The following is a 23,468-nucleotide window of genomic DNA, read 5'->3' as shown; positions in this document are numbered from 1 at the left end:
AGAGAAGTTAAGTGACTTGCCCAAAGTCACACAGCTGACAACTGGTAGAGTTGGGATTTGAACCCATGACCCCTGACTCCAAAGCTCATGCTCTTTCCACTGAGCCAGGATTAAAGAGGGGGAGGAAGGGAAGGGGAAAAGGGAGGGGGGAAGGGGGAAGGGGGGGAAAGGGGGGGAAGGGGAAGGGAGGGGAGGGGGAAGGGGCAAAGGGGGGAAGGGGAAGGGAGGGGGGAAGGAGGGAAGGGAGGGAGGGGAGGGGGAAGGGAGGGAGGGGAGGGGGGACGGAGGGAAGAGGGAGGGAAGGGAGGGGAGGGGGAAGGAGGGAGGGGAGGGGGGAAGGAGGGGAAGGAGGGGAAGGAGGGGAAGGAGGGGAAGGAGGGAAGGAGGGAAGGAGGGAAGGGGGAAGGGGGAAGGAGGGAAGGGGGAAGGAGGGAAGGAGGGAAGGAGGGAAGGAGGGAAGGAGGGAAGGAGGGAAAGGGGAAGGAGAGAAGGGGAAGTAGGGAAGGGAGGGGAGGGGAGGGGGAAGGAGGGAAGGGACGGGAGGGGGAAGGAGGGAAGGGAGGGGGAAAGAGGGAAGGGAGGGGGAAGGAGGGAAGGCAAGGGAGGGGAGGGGGGAAGGACACAGGGCCTCCCGACCCTTTCTGAAAACGAAGATTGGTCTTCCGGGCCGGGACGTCACGGGCCATGCCGTCCCTGTGGCACCTCCGCAGGGAGAAGCCCCTGCCAGGGGCGTTTCTGGACGTACAAGGCAGGCTCCAAGCCAGTTTTCCCATCAGCTAATCATTTAGAACCTTTTAGACTGTGAGCCCACTGTTGGGTAGGGACTGTCTCAATGTGTTGCCAACTTGTACTTCCCAAGCGCTTAGTACAGTGCTCTGACACAGTAAGCGCTCAATAAATACGAATGATTGATTTTGGCCAGGGTGCGCAGGGCAAGGGCGGACCACCATCATCATCATCATCAATCGTATTTATTGAGCGCTTACTATGTGCAGAGCACTGTACTAAGCGCTTGGGAAGTACAAATTGGCACCAACCAGCCTAGGTTTCCTGACCGGGCCCTCTGGCTCCAGAGCCAGCCAGCAGGTCAGCAGGCTCAAACTTGGGGTTCTGAAAGACTGGCTGCTCCTGGTTTGTTGGCCAGCACATGCGGTTAATAATGACAATACCACTACTAATGATAATCATAATTGTGGCACTTGTTAAGCGCTTACCATGTGCCAAGCACTGTATTAAGCACCGGGGTGGATACAAGCAAACTGGAATGGACACAATCCCTGTCCCACATGGAGTTCACAGTATTAACTCCCGTTTTACAGATGAGGTAACTGAGACCCAGTGAAGTGGCGTGCCCCGGGTCACAAGCACACAGATGGCAGAGCTGGGATGAGAACCCAGGTACTACCGATTCCCAGGTCATGCTCCGTCCCCCAGGCCAAGCTGGTTCTTCCATAATGCATACTTTGGCCCCGTGTTTTGGCCAGCATAAGCCGTCCTTCCGAGCCTGTGCCCCTGGAGCCAGGAGCTGTAGGGAGGCCCGGTTGGGATCACGGAGGCGGCGGCAGTCCGGGGATGTGCCCTGGAAAGAAAGTGTTCCTCGGCGCGGGGTTTATTCAGAATGTGATGACACAGAGCTTATCAAAAATATGACGCCCCCATTGTCAAATGGAGATTCCTGGGGAGCCCTACATGGGATGGGGGCTGGGACTGGTCCCATTGTATCTCATCGACTGATAAGCAGTGTGGCATAGTGGATAGAGCGTGACATAGTGGATAGAGCGTGACCCTGGGAGTCAGAAAGGACCTGGGCTCTAATCCGGCTCTGCCACTTGTCTGCCGCGTGACCTTGGGCGTGTCGCTTAATGTCTCCGTGCCTCAGTTACCTCACCTGTAAAATGGGGATCAAGACTGTGAGCCCCAGGTGGGACAGAGATTGTGTCCAACCCGATTTGCTTGGATCCACCCCAGCCCTTACTACAGTACCCACCACATAGTAGGCGCTTAAATACCATTGGAATTATTATGATTAGGAGAACTGAATGTTCTCATTGCTCAGCTCCTCATAAGCACTCAGTAAATACGATTGATCGATCGATGGGTATGGCAAGGTTAGAGGGCCCAACCAAGGCAAGCAATTGACCAGGCTCTCAAGAAACACCCATCTGATTCTCTCCGGGGGCATGGGTTCTCTGCCCCGGAGGTTTCTTGGGCCCTGGGCAGGCTCGTGAGGGGGGTTGGTGGTTTCAGGGAGATGGTGAAAGAGGATAGGAAAATTTCCACCCTTACATTCAGGGGTGATTTTCTAGTCCTGTCCTAGGTAGGCCCAAGGTTTGAAGGAAGGGAACCAAGGTCCCTGACGATTTGGAGGGCGGTAACGAGGGAGGTGAGTTGCTGTATTCAGTTGTCCAGGCCGGCTGTGCAAATTGAGGAAGGAATGCTCAGCACCCTAGCATTGTCGGTAACCCCCCCATGCCCTACTCCGGCCACCTTCCTTCCAGGAGCCAGGCAAGAGAGCATTTCCCCCTCTGCCCACAAGCCTGGAGGCACCGTGGATTATGTGTGCTAAAGGGCCGGATCTGCCCACCTACCTGCCCTGCCCACCCTGCCCTTCCCCGGTTCTGCTGCTGGAGTGGGATTTGTGGAGAGCCAAGAGGAAGAACTGCCATATTTGTTAAACACAGTAAGCGCTCAATAAATACAATTGATTGAATGAATGTTAAGCTCTTAGTATGTGCCAGACACCGTACTAAGAGCTGGGGTGGATCTCAGCAAATTGGATTGGACACAGTCCCCATCTCATGTGGGGCTCACAGTCTTCATCCCCATTTCTAGACTGTGAGCCCACTGTTGGGTAGGGACCGCCTCTATATGTTGCCAACTTGTACTTCCCAAGCGCTTAGTACAGTGCTCTGCACACAGTAAGCGCTCAATAAATACGATTGATTGATTTCACAGATGAGGTCACCGAGGCACAGGGAAGTGCAGTGACTTGCCCAAGGTCACATGGCAGTGCGGAGCACAGATTAGAACCCGGGTCCTTCTCACTCCTGGGCCCGTGCTCTAGCCACTCGGCCACGCCGCTTCTTATGCTGTTGGGTGACTGGTGGCCCTTGAGCTGGGGAGTTTGGGACCCGCCACCCATCCTGTGTCCTAGATCTCCAGGCCCGTCTGCCTTGGGGAGAGGGGGAGGGGAGGGGTGATGCTGCAGGGTCAGCAGCATCTTGCTGTTCCCTGGCACCCTGCTGGGAAGAGTGAATTCCTGCCTCATCCCTGCCACTATCGAGGGGTTGCACCAAAGGAGAGGCGCTTCTTCTCTCAACAAGAGAGAGATCTCAAGCCCGCCGGCCGTGCATGTTGCCCGCCCTGGGGCAGGTGGTGTGAGTCCCCGGGGCTTGGCTACCACTTCCGCTGGACTAATTCCGACTGGATTACTGCATCAGCCTCCTCTCTGATCTCCCATTCTCCTGTCTCTCCACACTTCAGTCCGGATCATCTTTGTGCAGAAACGCTCTGGGCATGTTACTCCCCTCCTCAAAAATCTCCAGTGGCTACCAGTCAGCCTACGCATCAGGCAAAAACTCCTCACTCTCGGCTTCAAGGCTCTCCATCACCTCACCCCCTCCTACCTCACCTCCCTTCTTTCCTTCTACAGCCCAGCCCGCACCCTCTGCTCCTCTGCCGCTAACCCCCTCACTGGGCCTCATTGTCGCCTGTCCCGCCGCCGACCACCGGCCCACATCCTCCCCCTGGCCTGGAATGCCCTTCCTCCACACATCCGCCAAGCTAGCTCTCTTCTTCCCTTCAAAGCCCTACTGAGAGCTCACCTCCTCCAGGAGGCCTTCCCAGACTGAGCCCCCTCCTGCCCCTCCCCATCCCCCCCTGCCCTACCTCCTTCCCCTCCTCTATTTTACTTGTACATATTTACTATTCTATTTTTTTTATTTTGTTAATATGTTTTGTTTTGTTGTCTGTCTCCCCCTTCTAGACTGTGAGACCACTGTTGGGTAGGGACCGTCTCTATATGTTGCCAACTTGTACTTCCCAAGCGCTTAGTACAGTGCTCTGCACACAGTAAGTGCTCAATAAATATGACTGAATGAATGAATGAAAGAATGCTGGTGCCTTGGGGTTGACTGGCTGGGCCAGAGCCAAACCCAGAGGTCTGGGAAGATTTGGTCTGGCCCCATGTCATATCGGGAATGCTCCACTCTATCTATCAGTCGTATTTATCGCTTGCCTACTGCTCGGGAAAATCCAGTATAACAGAGTTGGTAGACATGCCCCTTGCCTACAAGGAGCTTCCAGTCTAGAGAAGGAGAATACTTGCCTGGAATCTTTCACCCCCAGGTTGGGGTGAACGTAGGGCTGGGCTAACTGGGCCTGGGCTGGGCCAGTCAAGTCAAATGGGCCGGGCTTCTGGTTTGGGGACTTCCCGGGGGGGAACAATGGGCCAGGTGGGCCTCCTGCCCGCTACCCTTCTAGGTCACATACCTTTTAGACTGTGAGCCCACTGTTGGGTAGGGACCGTCTCTATATGTTGCCAACTTGTACTTCCCAAGCGCTTAGTACAGTGCTCTGCACACAGTAAGCGCTCAATAAATACGATTGATTGGTTGATTGATTGAACGAGGGAAGGGAGGGGAGAAAGGGGGGAGGGGAAGGGAATGGAATGGGGGAAGGGAAGGGGGAAAGGAAGGGGAAAGGGGAAGGAAGGGAGGTGAAGGATGGGGGGTAGTTGGAGGGGAAGGATGGGGGTAGTTGAAAGGAAAGGGGGCAGTTGGAAGGGAGGGGAAGGGAAGGTGGGAAAGGGGACAGTTGGAAGAGGGGAAGGGGAGGAAAGACAGGGCACTGGGGTCAGTGGGAGCAGGAAAAGGAGGAGAAAAAGGAGAAGGAGGAGGAGCCGGGCCCCGGAAGCGGAAGCGGCCCTGCGGGGGCGGAGGAGGCGGAGGCCGCCTCGAAGCCATGGCCAGTTTCTCGCGGGCCCCGCAGGTGAGCGGCGGGGCGGAGGTTGGCTTGGGAGGGGGACCGGGAGAGCCGCGGAAGCCCCCGGGGTTGGCGTCGCTCCCAGCGCGGGGAGGACCCCGCGAGCCCCGACTCCTCTACCCCCCGCCCCGCGGCCCTAATCAGCCTCAGAACAATAACAGTAATAGTAATAGTAACACCAACAATAATGGGGCGCAGCCCCCTCTACCGGGAAGCAGCGGGGCCTCGCGGGGAGATCCCGGGCCCCAGTTCCAATCCCGCTCCGCCACTCGTCTGCCGGCTGGCCTTGGGCCGGTCATTTCGCTTCCCAGCGCCTCGCTGACCTCATCGGAAAAATGGGGATGGAGACCGGGACCCCCATGGGGGACAGGGACTGTGTCCAATACGATTCAACGGTATCCACTACAGCGCCGAGCCCATAGGGCTTGACAAATACCACCACTATCATTATTATTACTAACGCTGTTGTATTGGACTCTACCTCGCCCATGGTTAAATGCTCTGCCCACAGTAAGCACTCAATAAATACCATTGATTGACTAACGGTGTGCCAAGCGCCAGGGGAGATAAGAATAATGGCATTTATTAAGCGCTTACTATGTGCAAAGCACTGTTCTGAGCGCTGGGGTAGATACAAGTTAATCAAGTTGTCCCACGTGGGGCTCACGGACTCAATCCCCACTTTCCAGATGAGGTAACTGAGGCACAGAGAAGTTAAGTGACTTGCCCAAAGTCACACATCTGACAAGTGGCGGAGTAGGGATTTGAACCCATGACCTCTGACTCCCAACCCCGGGCTCTTTCCACTGAGCCACGCTGCTTCTCACGCCCTGAGGTGATGATGGGTCTGAGACCATGAGCCTCAGCTGGGACAGCCTGTGTCCAACCAACACAATCAGATCAGACACAGAACCTGCTCCACATGGGGCTCACAGCCTATGTAGGAAGGAAAACAGACATTTAACCCCCATTTTACAGATGAGAAGACTGAGTTCCAAAGAATCACTTGTATTTTCTATGATATTTCTTAAGCAGTTACTACGCGCCAGGCATTGTACAAAGCGCTGCGGTAGATACAAGGGAATCAGGTTGGTCACAGTCCCACATGTGGGACGCACAGTCTTAATCCCCATTTTGCAGATGAGGTAACCGAGACCCAGTGAAGTGACTTGCTCAAGGTCACTCAGCAGACAAATGGTAGACTTGGGATTAGAACCCAGGGCCTTCACTGACTCCTAGGCCCATACTCTATTCACTCTGCCACAGTGCCCCTCTATTGAGTGCTTACCGTGTGCAGAACACTGTATAAGTTAAGTGACTCCCTCAAGATCACCCAGCAGGTGAACGCCTGAGCCGGAATTAGAAAGGTTGTGGGCAGTGGTCTTGGTTCCCTCACAGCCAAAAAGGCCCCGGCGAAAATGTGTCCATTATAGTGCTTTATTAAAAAGCAGCATGTCCTAGTGGATAGAGCATAAACCTGGAATTCAGAAGGTTATGGGGTCTAATCCCAGCTCCACCACTTGTCTGCTGTGTCACCTTCACTTCACTTCTCTGGGCCTCAGTTACTTCATCTGGAAAATAGGGATTGAGACTGTGAGCCCCATGTAGGACAGGGGACTGTGTCCAACCCAATTTACTTGTATCCACCCCAGTGCTTAGTACAGTGCCTGGCACATAGTAAGCACATAACAGATACCACTGTTATTATTAGTATGCTTCCAAGTGCTTAGTACAGTGCTCTACATCTAGTAAGGACTCAGTAAATGCCTTTTATGATGATGGATGTGGGTTCTAATCTCGACTCTGCCACTGTCTGCTCTGTGACCTTGAGCAAGCCACTTAACTTCTCTGCGCCTCAGTTACCTCATCTGTAATATGAGGATTAAGACTGAGCGCCCCATGTGGGACAACCTGATTAGCTTGTATCTACCCCAGCGCTTAGTACAGTGCCTGGCACATAGTAAGCACATAACAAATACCACTGTTATTATTAGTACGCTTCCAAGTGCTTAGTACAGTGCTCTACATCTAGTAAGGACTCAGTAAATGCCTTTTATGATGATGGATGTGGGTTCTAATCTCGACTCTGCCACTGTCTGCTCTGTGACCTTGAGCAAGCCACTTAACTTCTCTGCACCTCAGTTACCTTATCTGTAATATGAGGATTAAGACTGAGCGCCCCATGTGGGACAACCTGATTAGCTTGTATCTACCCCAGTGCTTAGAACAGTGCTTGGCACATAGTAAGCTCCTGTAGAGCAGCGTGGCTTAGTGGAAAGAGCCCGGGCTTGCAGGTCAGAGGACTTGGGGTCTAATCCCCGTTTCACCACTTGTCTGCAGTGTGACCTTGGGCAAGCCACTTAAATTCTCTGGGCCTCAGTTACCTCATCTGTAAAATGGGGATTAAGACTGAGCTCCATATGGGACAGGAACCATGTCCGAACTGATTTCCTTGTATCCACCCCAATGCTTAGTACAGTGCCTGGCACATAGTAAGTGCTTAACAAATACTATTAAAATACCATTATTAGTTGGGACAACAGTCCCTGTCCTACCTGGGGCTCACAGTCACGTCGAAGGTCTGAACGATTTTGCTTTCTTGCAGCAATGGGCGACTTTCGCTCGAACATGGTATCTCTTAGATGGAAAAATGCAACCCCCCGGTAAGCTTGCCCACATGGCAGCAACAAGGCTCCAGGGGCTGCACAAACCAGTGTATCACCAGCTCAGTAAGTACTGTGACAGCACCGTTTGTCGTATGCGTTTCCTACTCTTGTTTCTGCGGAATCCCTTTGAAGCATCGTTAACCTCCTTCAAGAGTTTGACTGCACAGACCTCTAGTCGTTTCTGTTATTATTTTTATTGTTTTTTATGGCATTTGTTAAGCGGGTACTGTGAGGCAGGCCCTGTACTACGCATTGGAGTTGGTACAAGCTAATCAGGTTGAACCCAATCCTTGTCCCATGGGGTCTCCATTTTATAGATGTGGGGACTGAGGAACAGAGAAATGAAATGACTTGCCCAGGGTCACACAGCAGGCAAGTGGCAGAGCAGGGATTAGAACCTGGGTCCTTCCCAGTTTTTCCGCAGCGAGTGCTTTTACTATATGGTCCTTCTCGAGTCTCTTTCACCGGCTCCGCCTCTGCCTCGTGCCCTCTCACAGTAGGAGTCCCTCAAGGTTCAGTTCTGGGTCCCCTTCTATTCTCCATCTACAGCCACTCCTTTGGGGAATTCGTTTGCTCCCATGGCTTCAACTACCATCTGTCTGCGGATGATTCCCAAACGTACATCACCAGCCCTGATCTCTCTCCTCCTGTGCAGTCTCGCCTTTCGTCCTGCCTTCATATCACCTCTACTTGGACATCTCATATTTAACATGTTCAAAACAACTCATCTTCCCACCCAAACCCAGTCCTCCTCCTTTTCTTTCCCATTGCTGTTGGCAACACCACCAACCTCCCTGTCTCACAAGCCCATTCACAACTTTGGTCTTTTCCTCGACCCATCTATTATTCAACCCACACATTCAGTGTGTCACTAAATCCTGTGACTTCTACCTTCTTGACATCTCTACAATCTACCCCTTCCTCTCCATCCAAACTGCCACCACGCTGATCCAAGCACTTATCCTCTCCTGCCTGCCTCTTTGCTGACCTCCTTCCCTTCTCCCCACTCCAGCCCATACTTCACTCTGCTTCCCGGATCATATATCAACAAAAAAACGTTCAGTCCATCTTTCCCCCTCCATATCCTTCCACTCTGCCATTTCCCCCATCTCTATTTTAATGTCTGTCCCCCCCACTTGAGGGCAGGGATCCTGTCCGCCAACTCTGTTGTAGCTTCCGAGCGTTCAATGCCGTGTTCTTCACACAGTAAGCACCCTGTGAATCCCACCAATTGACCGATGTTTTGGGTAGAACATTCAGAAATTAGGGACTGTTCTCCTGGCAGCGTGCAGCTGCCTGGAGAAACTGAGATAACAGTGTCGGAACAAGTGGCTTCGCACGTACCCAAGGCGTCAATCAATCAGTCAATCAATCGTATTTATTGAGCGCTTACTGTGTGCAGAGCACTGTACTAAGCGCTTGGGAAGTGCAAGTTGGTAACATATAGAGACAGTCCCTACCCAACAGTGGGCTCACAGTCTAAAAGGGGGAGAACAAAACCAAACATAGTAACAAAATAAAATAAATAAATAAAATAAAATAAATAGAATAGATAGGTACAAGTAAAATAAATAAATAAATAGAGTAATAAATATGTACAAACATATACATATATACAGGTGCTGTGGGGAAGGGAAGGAGGTAAGATGGGGGGATGGAGAGGGGGACGAGGGGGAGAGGAAGGAAGGGGCTCAGTCTGGGAAGGCCTCCTGGAGGAGGTGAGCTCTCAGTAGGACCTTGAAGGGAGGAAGATAGCTAGCTTGGCGGATGGGCAGAGGGATGGCATTCCAGGCCCGGGGGATGCTCGAGCTGCCGAACGCTGCTGGCGAAAGTCTAAACACCATGCCAACCTCGTTCACTTCAAGTTTCTCCTTTCCTGCCTTAACTCAGCCCTCTCTTCTGCCAGACAAAACTATTTCTCCTCCCTTATTGACACCCATGCCCATCACCCCCGCCAGCTCTTCTGTACATTCAGCTCCCTTCTCAGGCCACCGGTTCCTCCCCCTCCTCCTCCTCTCACCCCCAACGATCTGGCCTCCTACTTCATTAACAAAATTAAATCCATCAGGTCCGACCTCCCCAGAGTCTCTTCCCCCGCTTCTCCAACCCCCCGGCTCTCAACACTCTCTGCTACTCTCCCATCCTTCCCAGCAGTATCCTCAGAGGAGCTCTCCTCCCTCCTCTCAAGTGCTACTCCGACCACCTGTGCTTCTGACCCCATTCCCTCTCATCTCATGAAATCTCTCGCTCCATCCCTTCTCCCCTCCTTAACTTCCATCTTCAACCGCTCACTCTCCACTGGTTCCTTCCCCTCTGCCTTCAAACATGCCCATGTCTCTCCCATGCTAAAAAAACCCTCTCTTGACCCCACCTCGCCTTCTAGTTATCGCCCCGTATCCCTCCTACCATTCCTTTCCAAACTCCTTGAACGAGTTGTCTACACGCGCTGCCTAGAATTCCTCAACAACAACTCTCTCCTCGACCCCCTCCAGTCTGGCTTCCGTCCTCTTCATTCCACGGAAACTGCCCTCTCAAAGGTCACTAATGACCTCCTGCTTGCCAAATCCAACGGCTCATACTCTGTCCTAATCCTCCTCGACCTCTCAGCAGCTTTTGACACTGTGGACCACCCCCTTCTCCTCAACACACTATCTGACCTTGGCTTCACAGACTCCGTCCTCTCCTGGTTCTCCTCTTATCTCTCCGGTCGTTCTTTTTCAGTCTCTTTTGCAGGCTCCTCCTCCCCCTCCCATCCTCTTACTGTGGGGGTTCCCCAAGGTTCAGTGCTTGGTCCCCTTCTGTTCTCGATCTACACGCACTCCCTTGGTGACCTCATTCGCTCCCACGGCTTCAACTATCATCTCTACGCTGATGACACCCAGATCTACACCTCTGCCCCTGCTCTCTCCCCCTGTCTCCAGGCTCAACTCTCCTCCTGCCTTCAGGACATCTCCATCTGGATGTCTGCCCGCCACCTAAAGCTCAACATGTCGAAGACTGAACTCCTTGTCTTCCCTCCCAAACCTTGTCCTCTCCCTTACTTTCCCATCTCTGTTGATGGCACTACCATCCTTCCCGTCTCACAAGCCCGCAACCTTGGTGTCATCCTCGACTCCGCTCTCTCATTCACCCCTCACATCCAAGCCGTCACCAAAACCTGTCGGTCTCAGCTCCGCAACATTGCCAAGATCTGCCCTTTCCTCTCCATCCATACCACTACCCTGCTCATTCAAGCTCTCATCCTATCGCGTCTGGATTACTGCACCAGCCTTCTCTCTGATCTCCCATCCTCGTGTCTCTCTCCACTTCAATCCATACTTCATGCTGCTGCCCGGATTGTCTTTGTCCAGAAACGCTCTGGGCATATTACTCCCCTCCTCAAAAATCTCCAGTGGCTACCAATCAATCTGCGCATCACGCAGAAACTCCTCACCCTGGGCTTCAAGGCACTCCATCACCTCGCCCCCTCCTACCTCACCTCCCTTCTCTCCTTCTACAGCCCAGCCCGCACCCCCCGCTCCTCCACCGCTAATCTCCTCACCGTACCTCGTTCTCGCCTGTCCTGCTATCGACCCCCGGCCCACGTCATCCCCCGGGCCTGGAATGCCCTCCCTCTGCCCATCCGCCAAGCTAGCTCTCTTCCTCCCTTCAAGGCCCTGCTGAGAGCTCACCTCCTCCAGGAGGCCTTCCCAGACTGAGCCCCTTCCTTCCTCTCCCCCTCGTCTCCCTCTCCATCCCCCCATCTTACCTCCTTCCCTTCCCCACAGCACCTGTATATATGTATATATATTTGTACATATTTATTACTCTATTTATTTATTTATTTATTTATTTTACTTGTACATATCTATCCTATTTATTTTATTTTGTTAGTATGTTTGGGTTTGTTCTCTGTCTCCCCCTTTTAGACTGTGAGCCCACTGTTGAGTAGGGACTGTCTCTATATGTTGCCAATTTGTACTTCCCAAGAGCTTAGTACAGTGCTCTGCACATAGTAAGCGCTCAATAAATACGATTGATTGATTGATTGATTGGGCTGGGGGTCGATGGCGGGACAGGCGAGAACGAGGTACGGTGAGGAGATTAGCGGCGGAGGAGCGGAGGGTGCGGGCTGGGCTGTGGAAGGAAAGAAGGGAGGTGAGGTAGGAGGGGGCGAGGTGATGGAGAGCCTTGAAGCCCAGGGTGAGGAGTTTCTGCCTGATGCGCAGATTGATGTGCAGAGGATGCGTCGCCAGAGCCGGCATCCATCGCGTTCATCGAGAACAAAACCCCTGTATTCTGACAGAACTGGCTGTACTCGCTTCCTTTTCATCTCCTTAGCTCCTTTTTTATTAGATTTAATGGTGTCTTTTTAAGCGCTTACTACATGCCAGGCACTGTAGTAAGTGCTGGGGTCGATACGAGCTAATCAGGTTGGAAACAGTCCGTGTCCCACGTGGGACTCACAGTCTTCATTTCCGTTTTGCAGATGGGGTGTGAGGTGAGGACGAGAATGTAGATTTGGAAGGCACTGACCTAAAACTGGTTCACTCCATAACCCTGGTTTCACATTGAGAGAAACCGCATGGTTTAGTGGATAGAAAGACCTAGGCTCCAATCTCAGCTCCACAACATGTCTGCTGTGTGACCTGGGGCAAGTCACTTCACTTCTCTGGGGCTCAATCTCCAATCTGATTAATTTGTATATACCCCAGCACAGTGCTTGGTGCATAATAAGAGCATAACAAGTACCATAATTCTCCTCTACACTCTTTTCCTTTGGCCTAGTCCATTTTGTCAGGAGCTGAAATGAACTCAGTTTCCAGCTGTATACTTATCAACCTTTTAGCCTTCAGATGTGTGTGTGTTGTGGGGGGGTGGGGGGATGCATATCTGTTTATACAGTTTCCTCTAATCCCTAACTCTTCAAACTCTTCAAGCCTAGTTGTGTCCACTTGGCCTCTCCCATTCAATGAGAAGCTCCTCAAGGGCAGGGACTGAGTCTTTGACTAATATTGTCTTCCCCCAAGCCCCTAATAGCATCACAGTCTGCAGGAAATAGGTGCTCGCCAAATGTGTTGATGAACAGTTAAGACTGTGAGCACCGGATGGGACGTAGAATATGTCCAACCTGATTAGCTTGTACCTACCCCGGTGCTCAGTACCTCATTGGGGTGGGAATAAGCAAATCAGGTTAGACACAGTCCCTATCCCACGTGGGGTTCACAGTCTCAATCCTCATTTTACAGATGAGGTAACTGAGGCACGGAGAAGTGAAGTGACTTGCCCAAGGTCACAGAGCATACAAGTGGCAGAGGAGGAATTAGAACCCATGACCTTCTGACTCCCAGGCCCGGGATCTAGCCACTACGTCATGCTATTTACAATCTAGAGGAAGATGAACCAATAACGAGCCCTATGTGGGACAACCTGATTAGCTCAGATCCACCCCCACGCTTAGTACAGTCCCTGGCACATAGTAAGTGCTACTTTTGATGTCTGTCTCCCCCTTCTAGATTGTGAGCCTGTTGTTGGGTAGGGATTGTCTCTCTCTGTTACCTAATTGTACTTCCCAAGTGCTTAGTACAGTGCTCTGCACACAGTAAGTGCTCAATAAATATGATTGAAGGAAGGAATAGACAGTGCCATTAAATGGTTTCACAGCTTTATGAATATGAAGGGCTCTTAATAAATTCCCACTCAGACAATCTGGTGCTCCCGTAGCTTTCTCTGTTGTCTTGTAAGTGGCAGTAATGTTACAGTGAACTGAATAGGTAATTAGTGAAATGGAGATGGCTTTTTCTTTTGATCCTGTACCTTACTTAAAATCAAAATCCATTCTATTTTAGCTGACTGCGGAGACCACGTGGTCATAATTAACACAAGACACATCGCATTTTCCGGAAACAAATGGGAGCAGAAGGTGTATTCTTCCCACACTGGGTAAGTTCACTGTAAACTAAGTAGGAATAAGCCACTCCTCTGATGGTGTTTTATTTTGGATGGCTTTGGTTTTTTTAATGGTACTTGTTAAGCGCTTACTATGTGCCAGGCACTGTACGAAGCGCTGGGGTAGATACAACCTAATCAAGTTGGGCACAGTCCCTGTTCCACATGGGGCTCACAATCTAAGTGGGAGAGAGAAGGAACTTCATCCCCATTTTAGAGATGAGGTACCCGAAGCACAGACAAGTGAAGTGATTCATCCAAGGTCAACACAATGGTCAAGTGGCAGAGCCAGGATAAGAACCCAGAGCCTTCTGACTCCTAGGCCCTGGATCTGTCCTGGGCCACACTGCCTCTTGCCATACAGTACAGATCAGTGATTTTTGTGGAATCACTTTCAAGGCTATCTTTTAAAAAGCATGGCATTTACAAGGGCTTTATGGGATGGGGGCGGGGCTTCTGCTTAATATTATTCATGATCCTGAAGCAAAAAATGTAGACATTTTGCTTTGGGCCCCTGGCAATGTCCAGAGTCAAGTTCATTTCGGAAATGACAGTGAATAGGTTCAAGAATGAATGTATTACAGCCCCACCCCCAAACTGAGACCCTCCCAAAACAGGCTAGGTAATTTCTACATTCCACTCAAATAGCACTTTTCCCTTTTTTTGCATCAATCCCCTGACTAGCGTCAAAGAGTTTGCAGAATATGTCCAAGTGTGATTTGAGGAGTTAAGGGACACTTCAACAGGGACCACGTCGAATTCCCACCTGAGTCTTCTCTCCCAATGCTTAACACAGTGCATTGCAACAGCAGGCACTTACTAAAAGTACTGTTACTGCTCCTACCTGATCACATATGAGAAGGTCCAGGAACCTTAGAATGCTTCCTTTCCTTGATGTTCTGGGGTGGGGGCGGAGAAGCAGTTTCTTTATAAAAAAAAAAAAGTGACCATGCTTGCCAGGTGTAAAACCATGACCATTTCGTCATTCATTTATTTTAATAGCTACCCAGGGGGTTTCCGACAAGTGACAGCAGCCCAACTTCACCAAAAAGATCCAGTAGCCGTAAGTGTAACTTTTTTGTTGTTGAATCAGGATTGCAATAAAGGACGACCTGCCTGAGGTTACTGGTCTTCTCAGCCTCAGCACCTCCATAGGTGAATTCTTCATCTTGAGAAGTGTTTTCAAGAACTAAGGACACCTCTCCGTATACTATTCCCCCAAAGGAAATCCAAAAACCTTTCCACCAACTTTCCACTGAGTACAGTGTTCACATAGTTCAGTAATAACTCCCAAATGCTTGGTACAGTACTTCGCACACAATAAGCACTCAATAAATACAGTTGAATTAATGAATTCCTTTCAGATTGTCAAGCTGGCCACGTACGGGAAATTACCCAAGAATCTACATAGAAGAATTAGGATGCAAAGGCTACACCTTTTCCCAGATGAAGTAGGTCTTTTTTTTTAATAAAGCTCTCTGAGTCTGTGTTTTCATGGTTTTAATTTAAGGCAAGGTTTTGTTTCTCTTTTTCTTCGATTTGCTACACAACTGCTTTACAATAAATTGTAAAACCCGTCTCTTCAGAAGAGAAAACCAAGATTTAAAAGAGACACAGAGTGATCATTAGAGCCCCGAATCGGAAATCAGACTCTTGAATTCTGCTTTCCCCACTCATAGCTCTTTGTGTTGGTTTTCTCGATGCTGTCACTTTGTCAGACCCGTAGAAGCAGCGTGGCCTAGTGGGAAGAGCACGAGCCTGGGAGTCAGGACCTGGGTTCTAATTCTGGCTCCACCACTTATCTGCTGGGTAACCTTGGACAAGTCACCTCACTTCTGAGTGTCTCGTTCCCTCATCTGAAAAATGGGGAGGAAGATTGTGAGCCCCGGGTGGAACATTGACTGTGTCCAACGTGATTATCTTATATCTACCCCAGCACTTGGTATGGTCCCTGGCCCAGAGTAAGCACTTAAGAAATAGCGCTTAACCCCCCCCCCCCCCCCCCACACACACACAGCACACATCCTTGTGCTGCTCTATTGATTCAGTGCTAAAATTATAGAATTTAACACCTAAAGTTTTGGCTTGCCTTTGTTGCCCATGTTCTGGGCATGGTCTACTTGTATTTTTTTGGAAAATGAGTTCAAAGAGTTTTTTCAGGCTTTTTATGGTATTTGTTAATCACTTACTATGTTCTGAGTGTTGAGGTAGATATAAGTTTTATCAGTTTGGACACAGTCCCTGTCCCCCTGACGCTCATAGTCTAAATTGGAGAAAAGAGGGTTTAATCCCCATTTACAGATGAGGTAACTGAGGTCCAGAAGAGCGAAGTAACTTGGCTGAGATCACACAGCAATCAGCTGGCCGAGCCGGCAGTAAAACCCAGCTCCTTTGATTCCTAGGCCCGTGCTCTTTCCACTACTGTGCTCTTTCCACTAGCCCACGCTGCTTCTCCTGGGGTTTTAGTGATTCATATTTTCAAACTGCCTTTTCACATTCTTCACTAAGCCCTTTTTTCACCTTGAAGGCTGAAAGTGAAAATATGATTTTGTTTCACCCCAGGACGTTCCAGAAAGCATTCTTAGGAATCTAGTGGAAGAACTCGACCAGCCCCGAAGAGTGCCTAAAAGGTTGGATGAATATACAAAGGAAGAGATTGAAGCCTTCCCCAGATTATGGACGCTGTAAGTCTTTTTTTTTTCCTTTCAATTCTGAATCAACCCCTTTGGGCAGCAGGCAGAAAACTTCAGCCCACTGCATTCATTCCCCCAGGCATGCAAACACCAGAAACCTCTCCACCCCAGACTCCAATGCTCTGGGTCAAATTAACTTAGGGAGCTGATAGGACTGAACCCTAGAGGTGCCGGATGAACAGGGGAGCCCCCAAACACCTCTCAGTATTGCCCTTGCTGCCCTGACCCCCACCACGGTATAACACCTCCCGACCCCATGGGATGCTTGCAGCATCAGAGCCCCTTCCCCCACGGGACCCCACATCCCCGCCCAGCCCAGCTTCGATGATCCCGGGCTCTGTTTTCATTTGCCAGACCTTCACTCAATCCATCCGTGGAATTTAGTGAACACTTACTTTGTGCAGAGCACTGAACTTAGTGCTTGAGAGGACAGTACAACAGAGTAGGTAGACAAGTTCCCTGCGTTCCCTGCCCAGAGGGATTGTACTCTCCCAAGCACTTAGTGCAGTGCTCTGCACCTAGTAAGTGCTCAATAAATACCATTGATTAAAGGAGCTTACAGCCTAGAAGGGGAGACATGCATTAATGTAGATAAACTATGGATATGGGCACAAATGGGGCCGGTGAATACCAAGCGTCAGAGAGTTCGGATCCAAGTGCTCAGCTGACACCAAAGGGAGAGGGAGTCAGGGAAAATATGGCTTAATCGGGAAGGCCTCTAGGAGAAGTTGGGACCTTCAGGGAGAAAGGTGGGGTAGAGGATGACTCCGTCCTCCGCCCTGAGCAGAGATACGGCGTAGCTGAACCGGGACAGCACTGTGTGGGCCGCCTGGAGGTGCGGGGGGCCGAGCGGCTCCAGTGGAGAACTATACCATGACTTCATATGTTCCATGAAGAGAGGGGAGCAAAATCCACCAGGCCCCTTGTTAACCCAGCCCTATGTGTCTGCTGTGTGACCTTGGGCAGGTCACTTCACTTCTCTGTGCCTCAGTTACCTCATCTGTAAGATGGGGATTAAGACTAAGTCCCATGTGGGACAGGGACTATGTTCAAATTGGTCTTAGTAAAGAGCCTGGCACAAGTAAGCGTTTAATAAATACTACATTTATTACAAGTACCACCATTATTATTATTATTTTTTGTAATGGTCTTTGTTAAGCGCTTACTGTGTGCCAGGTACAGTACTAAGCACTGGGGTAGATACAGGCTAATCAGATTGGACACAGTTCCTGTCCCATGTGTGACTCAGAGTCTTCATCCCCATTTTCCAGATGAAGAAACTGAGGCCCAGAGCCAAGGCCCTCCAGCAGACAAATGGCGGAGCCCGGATCAGAATCCAGGTCCGTCTGTTCCCAGGCCCAGGCTCTATCCACTAGGCTGCACTGCTTCTCAGCCCCACCTGTAACCCAGGGGGGCTCAGTCCTTGCAGGCAGTCACATTAAGGGGGGGGAACTCACGTAAGCAGTGCTCATCACATCTAGCGTAAAGGTGTGGCATCCAAACGGGGCCGTGCTTTTGGACAAACAGGCCCAATCGCCCAACAGCGTTCTGGCCCCAACTCATCCTGAACACAGACATGACGGGAGAAGTGAGGCGTTCACCAACAAACTGCAGCAGGGAGCTGACGCATCAGTCAGACTGCTGGGGTTGGGTGTTACCAGGGTTTTTTTTCTTTTAAATCCCATGTAAAACACCCACAACCCATTTCTCCTCTGAATTTGAGGAGGAGAACCCCTTTCGGGGATGTGAGAAGGGCCCTGCCCAAGTTAAAAGGCCCCTGCAAAAAGGGAGAAATTGGCCCAGGCAAGTACTAATTCCCAAGTGACGAATTAAAAGCTCAAAGCATTTTGACATTTTTCATTCACCACCCTAGCGCCTAGCCTTTAATAGACAACTCGGCCGAGATGGAATTTTTCTCGGGGCAGGGTGGGGGGACTCTGGGAACATGCCTCATGGAGTCTTTATGGTTCTGTAGCTGGAGGTGGGGAAGGGAAGGGATGAAAGGGAGAGGGGCACGCCTTAATAAAGCCTCCAGGTTTGAAGAGGCCCGTCAAAAGTGTCCACGCAGCCAAAGGTCTATTTTAATCAATAGGAAGAAAGCACTCCTTCTTTGAGCAGTAGTTGGAGACAAGCTGAAGCAGGTGCTGGCGGTTGAGGGCAGCTGTCCCGACAACTGGGAAGTTCAGAATCCCAGGCCCGAGCTCTATCCATTAGGCCACGCTGTTTCCCTATTTATTTGAAGCAGCTAGAGGGAAATCTTAAAGTATTTCCAAAGTGCAATTGTAATTGCCTTAGGAATGCTGCTAGCCCCCCCCCCACCCCCCCCTTAAAGTGGCAATTCCAGGGCGTCACCTAGTCACGTGGAGACCCTGAGCTCTTTGAACTCTGGAGGAGTGGTTTGTTTAGAATGAGGGTTTGGACAATCCATGGTGCCAGCAGGTTGGATCTCGTTGGTGCTGGGTAAGGTGGCTGAGAGAGGCGTCTGGCTTGACGTCTATTTGGCTGTCTTGCCAGATCAGCCTCTGAGCTCCTTAAAGCTTTAATAGCTGCGCCCTGGGGCATGGACTCAACCTCTCGGACTTGGGGAAGATCCAGAGCCGCAGGGTCTTGTGTTTCTAAGAGAATTCAGTTGGAAGAAATAGGTTCCTTCTACAACCCAGCCAGCACACTGCGCTCCTCTAATGCCAGCCTACTCACTGTACTTCTGTCTCATCTATCTGTCCACCGACCCCTCGCCCATATGCTGCCTCTGGCCTGGAATACCCTCCCTCTTCATCTCTAACAGACCATCACTCTCCCCTGCTTTAAAGCCTCATTGAGGGCACATCTCCTACAAGAGGACTTCCCTAAGCCCTCATTTCCTCTTTCTCCATTCCCTTCTGTGTGGCCCCTGCACTTTTTTTATGGCATTTTAGCATTTACTGTCTGCTGAGCACTGTACTCAGTGCTGAGGCAGATACAAGCTTATCAGGTTGGACGCTTGGATTTGTTACTCTTTATTCACAGCGTGGCTCAGTGTAAAGAGCACGGGCTTTGGAGTCAGAGGTCATGGGTTCAAATCCTGGCTCCGCCAACTGTCAGCTGTGTGACTTTGGGCAAGTCACTTAACTTCTCTGTGCCTCAATGGGGATTAAGACTGTGAGCCCCTCATGGGACAACCTGATCACCTTGTAACCTCCCCAGTGCTTAGAACAGTGCTTTGCACATAGTAAGCGCTTAACAAATACCATCATTATTATTATTATCATTCACCCTCAAGCCCCACAGCACTTAGGTACATATCCAATGTCTGTTGTCAGTCCCCCCGCACCACCACCACTCGATTGTAGGCACCCCTTTTTTTTCCCTTTTTTTAATGGTATTTGTTAATGCCTTGTGAGCAGGGAATGTGTCTGCCAACAGTTATATTGTATTCTCCTAAGCACTTAACACAGTGCTCTGCACACAGTCAGCACTCGATAAATACCATTGATTGATTGATTGAAGGAAACAAACTGTAAGAACAGAAAATGGGGTAGATAACCGTTTTGGGACCACCACCTCAGACTTTTCATGATTAAGGTTTAATAATAATACATCATCCGTTCACCTGGAATCAGCCTTCCAGAAATCCCTGTTAAATCATTTCCGTCAGTGATCTAGAGAATAATCTTGATATCCTCGAATGGAAAACTCAGAAACAAACAAGGCAGCCAATTTTTCCTTTCCTTATTTCATATGTCGGCATGGATCACGTTAGGCTCAATAGTAAGTTTTCTGCCTGAAATCGCTGGAATGTCCTTCAAAAATCAATTTTACTTTATGTGTATATTTCTGTGTAGGTTTAATATCGAGAAGGTACAACAGGAATGCATATATTATAAGAATAATTGGGGCCAACCACTATATTAAGCACTGGTGTAGATACAAGATAATCGGGTCCTACATGGGGCTGACAGTTCTAGGTAGGAATGAGAAAAGGTATTGAATCCTCATATGGCAGATGAGGGAACTGAGGCACAGAGAAGTTAAGTGACCTACCCCAGGTCACACAGCAGGTAAGTGGAGGAGCGGTATTACAACCCAGGTCCTGTGATTCCCAAGGGGCATACTCTTTCCACTAGGCCACACTGCTTCTCTGTATATAATATCCAAGGTTTTCATTCATTTGCATTAACTATATAGTCCACGGAACTGTCCAGGCAAAATTTAGTTCTGTGATGTTTGGCTGAATTTTAAAATCTTCATGAGGTTCTTACATGGGCCTTTTTGTATCTAAAGCTCTATAAAATGGCAAAAAAAAACCATAATGTGACAACTGAATTACTGAATTTACTGAACTCATTTTCCATCTTTTTTCTTGAAGGAAAATTGAAATGGTCATTACCCAATAGTGTCTTAAAAAAAACTTTTACAGCTTTGAAGGAAAGGCATTAGTGCTTGTGAATACTGTTCAGTGCAAAGATGACTTTGGTTTGGAGTATTAAACACAGAACAAGCCCTTGATAAATACCATAATAACAAGAGTGAATAATCTATGATCATTAAAAAACAAAAAGAGCCTTGACTGTAATAAATTGAGAAGACAAAGTGGATTAATGCTGACCTTTGCTTTTCAGACCTGATGATTTCCGGTTTCAGTAGGAAGACGAGAGAAACCTCATTAAAGAAGGTGCCTCCGGAGATTTCTTTCCTTTCATGACTTTCACAAACTCGAAAACATAGATGAACCTGGGGCAAAACGAAGATTCAAGAGAAGAGAAGACATAAGGAAGAGATATTTCTTCAATACACATAGTAAACAAAGCATTTCTACCCATCATTGTTCCATTCTGTGTACCTACAGGTTGACGTGAATAAAAAAAAAGGTTCTTGTGAACAGTGAAGATCAGTCAGCGGTAGGGACCGTCTCTATATTTTGCCGACTTGTACTTCCCAAGCTTTTAGTACAGTGCTCTGCACACAGTAAGTGCTCAATAAATATGATTGAATGAATGAATGAATATTGCTTGGCCTAGTGGAAAGAGCACGGGCTTGGGAGTCAGAGGATGTGGAGTCTAATCCTGGCTCCGCCTCATGTCTGCTTGTGACCTTGGGCAAGTCATTTCACTTCTTTGTGCCTCCATTACCTGATCTGTAAAATGGGGATTAAGACTAAGCGCCTTGTGGGACAGAGAGTGTGTCCAACCTGATTACCTTGTATCTACCCCAGCGCTTAGCGCCGTGCTTGTCACATAGTAAGCGCTTGACAAAAGCCACAATTATTATTACTGTGGCATTTATTGAGCTCTTACTGTGAGTATCCTTTAGTGAGAAACAGGTGCTCAGTACAGCCTCAATCAGTGGTATAGAGTGTTTACTATGTGCAGAGCACTATACTAAGCGCTTGGGAGAGGACAATCCAATAGAATTAACAGGCACATTCCCTGCCCATCAGCAGTTTATAGTCTAGTTTACAATCTAACACCACTGCCAGTTGAAGAGTGATGTTGACACTCAACTGAGGGCCATGGTGGGCTTTTGGTTTCTGGACAGCAAATATTACTCTGCAGGGTCTGGTGGAGTTCTGGACCGGAGGTTACAATCCAATCTGCCAAGTGGACCAGCATTCTCTCCCCCATTCCCACTCGCACCGGCATTATAATAGCTTCTCTCACACACAGTCAGAGGACGTTTTCTGGTGGTGAGAGAAGATCAAACTGGGCTACGTATCCTCCTCTAGAGGGACGACAAAACTCTGGCTGGCCTCAAGTGCAATCCCTCCCTCCCATGACTGGGGCAAAACTGGAACACAGGCGAGTAAGCTTGGGCTGGGCCCTCTTCCAAGAGGCAGCCCCAAAGGAGAGGCCAGGAAAAATGACTCTGGGGCTCGATCCATGGGTTGCTGGGAATTGCAGGGATTGCTGTTCTTGCTCTGGCGACAGCCCACCTGACTCTAGCTGTACGGAACCAATGTGGTCCAGTGGCTAGAGCCCGGGTTTGGGAGTCAGGAGGACCTGGGTTCTAATCCCGGCTGCGGCCTTGGCCTACTGTGTGACCCTAGGAGAGTCACTTCACTTCTCTGGGCCTCCCTTCTGTCATCTGTGAAATGGAGATTAAAGACTGAGCCCCTGGTGGGACAGAGAATGTGTCCAACTTGTATCCACCCCAGCATTTAGTACAGTGCCTAGTACATAGTAAACACTTAACAAATGCCATTAAAACAAAAAAGGGCCAATGTCTTGTTCCTAGAGTTGGCCCTCACAGCACAAACCTCAGGGCCTCCAGCAAGGTTGGAGTCCAGGACCCTACCTAGCTGGGTTGACGGGGGGGGGAAACATGCTCACTTGGGGAGGTGCAGGACCCCACTCCCTTAGGACAGCCACACCCTATCTGAACCCCACCTTTCCCACTTCCACTTGCTTCCATGCCCCAAATTTTACCCTGCAACTTTGAATGGCTGGATCCAAGTGAGCAGAGCCTGTACTCGAAGTAAGAATGCAGATGAAGTTCCTGGTAAAAAGGCTATGTGCCCCAGCACCCTGCAGGACCTAGTGGCTACAGCCCGAGCCTGAAGGTCAGAAGGACCTAGGTTCTAATGCCTTGGACCTTAGGCAAGTCACTTCACTTCTCTGGGCCTCAGTGACCTCATCTGTAAAGTGAGGATTAAGATTTTGAGACCCATTTGGGAGAGGGACTGTGTTGAACCCAATTTGCTTGTATTCACCCCATTGCTTAATATAGTGCCTGACACATAGTAACACAAGTGATACTATTATTATTATTATTATTATCATTGTTGTTATTAGGACAAAGACCCCATTCAACTGATGATGCTACATTTAGGGTTTCTGATGGTCTCTCTCTTTGATGGACAGTCCCCCCCTTCGCTCTCCTGATGTTTCCCAATCCATTTTTTGTGTTTTTGGGAGGTTTTTGCTGCTGTTGCCCCCTCCATCCCAAACAATTTTCCCCTCAGATTTCCCTAGGAGATTTAGCTAATCTTGCCTCGGACCAGAGTCTGACAGTGGCACAGAAGCAGCATGGCCTAATGGATAGAGCTCAGGCCTGGAAGTCTAATCTCCACTCACCTACTTGTCTGCTGTGTGACCTTGGGCAGGTCTCTTGACTTCTCTGGGCCTCAGTTCCCTCATCTGTGAATGGAGATTTAAGATTATGACTCCCAAGTGGAACATGGACTGTGTCCAACCTGATAAGCTTGGATCTACCTCAGTGCTTG

General features: G+C 49.7%; 1 protein-coding gene across 1 annotated transcript; it reads left to right on the top strand.

Annotated features, from left to right (window-relative positions):
* The first annotated feature begins 4,921 nt into the window (after positions 1 to 4,921).
* On the top strand, positions 4,922 to 21,128 carry MRPL13 (mitochondrial ribosomal protein L13). Its single transcript, XM_038745425.1, has 7 exons — positions 4,922 to 4,989; positions 7,589 to 7,712; positions 13,478 to 13,571; positions 14,580 to 14,640; positions 14,942 to 15,028; positions 16,140 to 16,261; positions 20,869 to 21,128. The coding sequence occupies exons 1-7, from the start codon at positions 4,963 to 4,965 to the stop codon at positions 20,891 to 20,893; spliced, it is 540 nt and encodes a 179-aa protein (XP_038601353.1). The 5' UTR covers positions 4,922 to 4,962; the 3' UTR covers positions 20,894 to 21,128.
* The last annotated feature ends 2,340 nt before the right edge of the window (positions 21,129 to 23,468 follow it).

The sequence above is a fragment of the Tachyglossus aculeatus genome, chromosome 4, assembly GCF_015852505.1.
Source record: "Tachyglossus aculeatus isolate mTacAcu1 chromosome 4, mTacAcu1.pri, whole genome shotgun sequence".
Lineage (NCBI taxonomy): Eukaryota > Metazoa > Chordata > Mammalia > Monotremata > Tachyglossidae > Tachyglossus > Tachyglossus aculeatus.
The sequence above is the reverse complement of the archived record's forward strand: the minus strand, read 5'-3'. Positions and strand labels throughout refer to the sequence as shown.